This window comes from Rhinolophus sinicus, chromosome 14 (assembly GCF_057876585.1).
Source record: "Rhinolophus sinicus isolate RSI-liver-muscle chromosome 14, RSI-T2T, whole genome shotgun sequence".
Classification (NCBI taxonomy): domain Eukaryota; kingdom Metazoa; phylum Chordata; class Mammalia; order Chiroptera; family Rhinolophidae; genus Rhinolophus; species Rhinolophus sinicus.
The window spans coordinates 177,996,707-178,004,584 of NC_142514.1; the positions used below are offsets into that span (position 1 = coordinate 177,996,707).

The following is a 7,878-nucleotide window of genomic DNA, read 5'->3' on the forward strand; positions in this document are numbered from 1 at the left end:
ACAGAGTCATCTCTTGCTGGTCTTGCTTTAGGATCACTCATGAAAGTGTAATCATATGGAGAGATGTCCAGGGAAAAGAGTTGACCTAGGGCAGTCGGGCCTCTCAATCAACATATTCTTTTTTTGTGTGGGGCTGTTCTTTATGACATGGTGGTCTCATGATTCAAAGAAGGCAACCCCAATGTGCAAGTGCTTATCAAGCCTTTATTTTATCATGTTTGCTGATGTCACATTGGACGATACAAGTTCAGAATTGTTGTGGGAGGGTTATACATAAGGGCACAGAGAGCAGGAGGCAGGATTCTTTGGGGGGTGGGGCACTCTATAACGATCAACTTCAAAAGGAAGAAGTACAATTATTTTTATTTACAGAAAACATGATTGTTTACATAGGAAACCTTATGTTACATAGGAAACTACTAGAATTAGTAAGTGAATTTATCCAAGTAATGGGATACTACAGGTCAATGTATATTTTTGTAGTATTTCTATATATTAAAAGGAAACAACTGAAAGCTAAAGTAAGAAAAAACATTTACAATAGTGTTAAAACACTACAGCAATCTAGGTGTGAATTTAATGAAAAAATGTTAAAGATATCTATCCAAAAACTATAAATCATTACAAAGAAAACTTAAGACCAATTAATAAAAAAATACCAAGTTTATGGATTAGAAAATTCAATATTGTTATGATATCAATTATATTCAAATTGATCTCTAAAGAGTTAATGTAACAAGATATAAAACAAATAAGTCTTGGGGATGTAATATACAGTATAGGAAATGTAGTTAATAATATTGTGATAGCATAGTACATGTCAGATTGTTGCTGGACTTGTCATGGTGATCACTTCTTTAGCATAAGGAATATAATCAATAATGTGGTAATAACACTATATAGTGGCAGGTGGGTACTGTTGAATAGCTATGATGTATAGCTGAAACTAATACTGTATGTTAGCTATGTTTTAATAAAAATCTTTAAAAAAAGAGTCAATGTAATCCAAAATAAGATCTCCTTACTTCTTTTTATAAAATTTACAAAGAAATAAAAATGACTTAGGATAGCAAGATAATCTAAGAAATGAAGAACAATTTGGGAAGGCTTATGCTCTTAGATTCCAAGACACTAAAAATATACAATAAATAAGACCCTTGGTGCTACCATTAAGATAGAAGAAATTTATTAGTGGATCAGACTACAAGGCCCAGAATTAATTTCACACATACATACACACAACAAGACACACACACAGACATTCAATTGATTTTCCACAAAGGTACAAAAATTCAACAAGGAAAATAATCTTTTCAATAAATGGCACTGAAATAACTATGTGTCATATGGAATATATGAACATTGACCCTTAGTTTATACAACACATAAAAATTAACTTGTGGTATGTCATAGACATGAATGTGTTAAACTATAAAACTTTTGGAAGAAAGCATAAGAAAGTTTATTCACAAACTTGGGGAAGGCACATATTTCTTAAATAGGACCCAAAAGCCATTACCATAAATAAAAACAATGATAAAGTAGACTTCATTTTAAAAAATTCTGCTCATCCAAAGGTATCAATGAGAGGTTTAAGTCAAAATTAGGAAGAAAATATTAACAATAAATATATCTGACAAAGGAATTATATCCAGAATATACAATAAACTCAGAAAAAAATAAAACAACCCAATTTAAATTGGCAAATTCTTAAAGTAATACTTCACAAGTGAAGATAGCCAAATGGCCAGTAAGTCTATGAAAAGGTACTCATTATCATTTTATCATGGAAATGCGAATAAACATTACTTCCAAAGCTGGAACCACTGGGTTTAAGTTACAAATTCCATCACATATCTGCAGGATCCCCCACCAGCTACTTAAACTCTGTGACTTAGTTTCACCATTGCAATATAATAATGATAATTTACTTCATAGGATTTTTGAAAATTAAGAGAATATATATATATATATATATATATATATATATATATATATTTAAAGGTACACAGTAAGCACTCAATGTTAGCCAATCACTGCAGTATTTGAAAACAAATTAAAGGCTTAAAAAGCGAGTTAACATGTGGCCATGGGAATGGATGTGAATAAACCCAAATGTTGGAGATCATAGAACTATAAGACCCTTCTGTATTGTTGTTTGGAAGGTTAGTGCCTGGCATAGTTCAGGTGCTCAAAATTTACCGAATGAATGAATAAGTAAAAGGATAGCCACAAAGAAAAAATTATTTCATACAATAATTGTTTAGCAAATATTTTATTACGAGAAAATTGCATTGTTAACACATTTGCATCTTTATATAAATTCTATAATAAGCAATCTTTTTCTGATTATTCTGTTTGTCCCTAACTCTCAAGGTCCGTCTCTGCTCTGCCTTGTCCCAAAAAGCTAACTTCTGATAACTGAGTCATTCAGTCTCCTTTGCCCTCTGGCTTCCTGTTGGGTTTGGACAATGAAAGACAGGACAAGAGATGGGAGGTTACAAGAGGAGAGAGGCTGGAGTATTTATTTCCCTGCTGTCTCCTTGCATTGTCATAGTTCTGTCAATAGTTGCTTTTTAAAAATTTTTTCCTGAAGCCACAGTTCCTACCAGGTTGTTTCTCTTGATAAATCTGGCTCTCACTGGTCTCAGACAATACTGTATCTTTTTTTTTGCCTGTGAGGTCTAGGGGTCATAATGGCTTCCTGCTATTGCTAGTATATAAGAGTGTTGCCATCCCTCATTGGTTGTCTCACTCAGACTTCTGCATATAATCCCTTTATTACATTTTTAACTTAAAATCTATTGAATGACACATCTGTTTCCAGCTGATACCTGAAATGCAGTCTTTTACTTATCACTTTATATTACGTTATGCTTATTTGTTAATTTCTTATTTAGAAGAAAAACTACTGAGTCTACTAAAATGGGTAGAAATATTTTAAAGGTCTCTGGTACATACAGCTAAACAGTATCCAGATAATTTATACCGTTTTTAAAGATCAGTTTAAACATCAACTGAGAGGAAGCGCAGTTGCCTTGGGGTTTTGCATGGGCTGGAACCAAATCCTTGTCTGATAGGTCAAACACTTCTCTAGTTGTTCTGGGAGAGACAATTCCTGGTAAGGACTCTCCCTATGGCCCCCTTCATCTCACTGTTCCTCAGGGTATAGATAAGTGGATTGAACAGTGGGGTTCCCAATGTGTACACCAGTGAGATGAACTGATCCTGCTTGGGGTAGTAGCTAGAATTGGGGCGCAGGTACATGAAGGCACAGCAGCCATACTGCAGCAGGACCACAGTGAGGTGGGAAGAGCAGGTGGAGACGGCCCGGTGGCGACCAGCTGCTGAGGGGATCTTGAGCACAGCAGCCACAATGAAGGCATAGGAGGTGGCGATGAGAAGGAAAGGCACGGCAATGGCTAGCGTGGCTGCCACCAGCACGGACTGCTCATGGATGTGGCTGTTGGCACAAACAAGACGCATCACTGGTGGCACATCACAAAAGAAGTGCTCGATACTCCGAGCCCGACAGAATGGCAGAGAGAAGATGAAGGCCACCAGCTGTAAGGACAGGAACAAACCGATGACCACAGAGACAATAACCAAGCGGACACAAAGAGTTATAGTCATGATGAGAGGGTACTGCAGGGGCTGGCAAATAGCAACGTACCGGTCATAGGCCATCACAGCCAAAAGGAAGCAATCGGCACTGCCAAAGCCGATGAAGAAAATCATCTGAGTGGCACACCCCAGCAGGGTGATGGTCTTCTCTGATTGTAGGATGTTGGCCAGAATGTGGGGCACCACCACAGCAGTGTAGCATATTTCTATCCCTGAGAGGCTGCCCAGGAAATAGTACATGGGCGTGTGTAGGCGGGCTTCTGTCTGGATGGCCACCACAATGAGGACATTCCCACTGATGATGAGTGTATAAACCAGGCTGACTCCAAAGAAGGACGAGACACACAGCTCAGCGTGGGAGGGATAGGCCAGGAACACAAATTCCATCAACACTGAGCGATTTCCCCAGGTCATTGAACTAACAGGTTTTCTCTGGTGTGAGTTACAAAGACAGAAGGAACAATCAGGCTGACAATCTACTAGTTCACACTATGAGCCATGATCTAATCTAATCAGCGCTGGTGTTAGAGACTAGAAGAATTAGGACTAATTTTCTGGTTTCTTCCCCTTCTACTAAATCTGTTCGCATAAATATCTGCAGCTTAATTTCTATCTGCCAAGAGTTGGACTAAATCACATGAGAATTTTTTTGAGGAAAGGATTCAGAGGAAGTTTGTGGAATTCAAAGCTATTTTCAATTGAAATGCAATGAAAACTAAATACTTTCAGTAAAGTCAGAAGAAAGTGTCAAGAAATTCTTGAGACAAGGGATCATTAAGGTGAGGGTGGGAAGCTATTCATTCATTTTTTTCATTCGTTTATTTATACACAATACCTTCTGAGGTATTAACTCAGAGATATATGAATGCAACGCTGAAAAACTAGTGATATGATGGAAAATGAAGAAAGAAAATGATGCCCATGAGCAAAGAGCCAATAGGCCTGAGATTGACAGTGTCAGGGAGAAGCCTCAGAAAACAAAGCCCTCCCAGCTCTTGGTTTCTCTATCCATAGCCAATCAGGAGAAGTGTAGGACTTGAAGGAAACAGTTTTATCACAGGGCTCATCCTAGCTTGTGGTAGTATAAGAAAATATGTGGTCATAAACTGTTGGAGATCTAAGAATCCTTCCTATGAGTTTGGGGGTGAATAGGAAAGACCAAGCCAGTCTTCATTTATTTTTCCTCTTGTAGGAGCTGAAGTAAAATCCAGGAAAAGCCATCCAACTTCCCTCTAATGAACAGATATAACTGTCAAAGGGCATCCATTCCACTTCTTTTCCAAGACCAACTCATATTCAAGAAGGTGGAAAAGAGGCAACGTGTGACCTTGTTTCAACTTGCCCAATTTTAATGTTTATTATTTATTATGAGCTTTGAAGAAAAATCCAGTAAAAATCGTTCACGTAAATCCACCTTGGTGTCACAAGCATAGGGATAAATGTGATTAGAGATTGTCTGTCCTAAATATTAAGAGCACTTAAGGCATGAACGGCTCTGTGTTGTTTTTTCAATAGCTAACAAGCAGTGTCCATTTCATTCATTCTCTTTTCCTCTTCTGAACTTCAATAATGCTTTAAATTATTTCTAATGTCACTTAGCATATTTAACATTGTATTACAACATGCAGAGGAGGGACAGTGTATCAGTGTGAAATCAGTTTTGAAATTAAATGATGTGGCCTGAATAATCCCATTCCCTGGTTCCATGATGCTAGGCAATATATGCTTTCTCTGAGCCCCAGTTTCTTTATTTGAAAAACAGGGATAATAATTGTATTATTTATTATTATGTATAACTAAGGTTGTTATGAGGATTAAATAAGATCATAATGTAAAACATCTACCACAATGCCTATTGCATAGTGATAGCAGACTAATAACAGATAACTGTCATTATCTGTAAGTTCAAAGGCAGCTATCTTCCCTTATTTATATTTTTATCTCCCTATATCACCAAGCCTAACGTATAAGGTATAGACAGCAATAGTAGATGTCGTATGGATAAATAGATTGCGAAAAATGTGTTATTTACACTTTTTTTTCATTTTCTCTGTTCACCTTTATTTCATAATAAAGTCACCTGTTTAAGAGCCCTTACAGAAAACAAACAACTTGGCATTCAACATTTGGGCTGTGGAAAAAAATCCCATTACTCATGGACATAGTATATATAAGGCTCCAATAAACAGACATTTGAGGTTAGTCTACCACCTGTATTATGGTGGAGGGCTTTGAAATCTGTGTGCTAATGACTTCTGAGAATTTTATTATAGTCAGTCCATTCATATAATCTTAATGGTGCTCTCCAGGATATATAATAAAATATTTATTATAGTTATCTATAGCTCATGAATCTTAGTGCTGAAAAGGACTTCAGAAATTGCCTAGTTCAGTCCCCTTTAGATTCTCAAATCTCTAGTACAGTTTACCTTCAATGCTTAGAGAACCTCATTACTTCCTGACTTGCTTGCTCCATCGTTGGATGGCATGATTCTCAAAGTTCTTTCTCATAATGTCTGGAATCTGCCTCTGTGCAACTTCTCATATTTATTCGGTTCTATACCATGAGGCCGTTTCTACGTGAATCACTTTGGGAACTAAAGAGCTCTTGTTATGCAGCCCTAAGTTTTTTTTCCAGTTTACTTTTTCTGTTTCTCATGTGACATGGTTTTGATACATATCACAATTTTAGCTGTGGAAATGCTCTCATTTTAAATAACTGACTTAAAAGTGTCCTACGTGGGCCAGATCACAGGAATGGCCAGCTGTAAAATATCTGGGTGTCCCCAATCGCTTCATAGGCAGTCCATTTCTTCAGTCTAATTAAAATACAATGAATTCATGAGCTCGTGTTGAATTGTATTCAAGGTCTCATACTTGGACTGATAGGTAGCTCCCCAGATGCTAAAACTAGAATGATTTTGTTTTTCATTTTCAGAGAGGCAGAGCATCCTTCATCATTTCTTTAACATTGTTCATTGCTCTAGTGACATTTTAAAAAGTCTTCAGTCTGTGACTGTACATTATAACTATTCTTCCTTAAGTCACTCACACTTATTTGTTATTAGGTGCCAAGGTCCACATACAATGGTGATCAAAATGGCACAGTTGTGCCCAAGTGGTTATATATCCTAGTGAGAGAGACAGACACTTTGAATTAAAAAAAATCTGGCATATGTATATGTATATGCCAGATTTATTTATTTATATATATATATATATATATATATATATATATATATATATATATATATATAATTAAAACTGTGATTAGATGTTGTGCTATAAAGAAAAATAGTGTGTTGTAAGATTGTTCAACAAGGGGCTCTGGCAGTTTGTGATTAAGGAATTCTGAAAAGGCTTCCTAGAGGAAGTAAAGTTTAAGCTTCGATTTGTAAAATGGAAATTAATTAGAAGAGAGGTAGGTGGAGTAACGGGGTCCATATTCTGGATAAATGAAGTAGTGTCTTTTATGGTTCCAAGACAGTGACACTTATATCACAGATCATCAACTTGCAGTTCCAAGTTGTTGCTAGACATGGTGCAGGATAAGAGCACTGCAGCAGCATCCCCAGAAATCTGCCCCAGGCTGGCATCTGTGCGTGATTCCAAACCCATCTGAGGGCTTCTAAGTCACCTCCCACATCATGTACTCATCTTCCTCCTTATCTCTCCAGCCAGACCCGCCCCAGCTGGCAAGGATTCATGACAAACTCTATCCTTGTGCATTTTGGAAATCCAGAGAGTCTGGGCTGGAACGGCTCTCCAGTTCTCTAACTAGCATTGTATACAAAAGGGGGTTAGTATACTTGGCAATAACAGAACCGAGGTAGAATCTCAATCTACCATTAATAGTGTTGTCACCTGGGCAGATCACTTCACATTAATTTCTATTTCCTCATGTTTAAAAGATGTAAATAATAATACTTACCTAATGGACTTGTGATGAGATTAAATGAGATAAAGTATTTAGAACATTTGGTTTGATGTATGAAACCTGTTAAATTACATTAAAATGTTAGCTCTTCCCTGCTCTTTTGGAATCTATTAAGGGGGTGATATTAATATCTGTTTCATAGCAGAGGATTAACTGAGGTACCTTATGAGGAAAGTGTTTTCCATTAATCCTTAAACCTTATCCAAATTCATTTTAGTCATTCCTCAATATTTCATAGATTGGGATTAGTTATTACCATTTTAATCAGAAGAATAGGCCTTCCAAGTGAATTCAGAGGAACACTCTTAAGTCACAGG

The 7,878-nt window shown here is 36.8% G+C and overlaps 1 protein-coding gene across 1 annotated transcript; it reads right to left on the reverse strand.

Moving 5' to 3' along the window:
• Window positions 1-3,093: 3,093 nt before the first annotated feature.
• OR10W1 (olfactory receptor family 10 subfamily W member 1) lies at window positions 3,094-4,038 on the reverse strand. Its single transcript, XM_019719340.3, has one exon. The coding sequence runs from the start codon at window positions 4,036-4,038 to the stop codon at window positions 3,094-3,096; it is 945 nt and encodes a 314-aa protein (XP_019574899.3).
• Between the last annotated feature and the right edge of the window lie 3,840 nt (window positions 4,039-7,878).

Excerpts from the sequence above, each read along its gene's own strand:
- OR10W1 (XM_019719340.3), bottom strand. The coding sequence starts at position 4,038 with ATGACCTGGGGAAATCGCTCAGTGTTGATGGAATTTGTGTTCCTGGCC.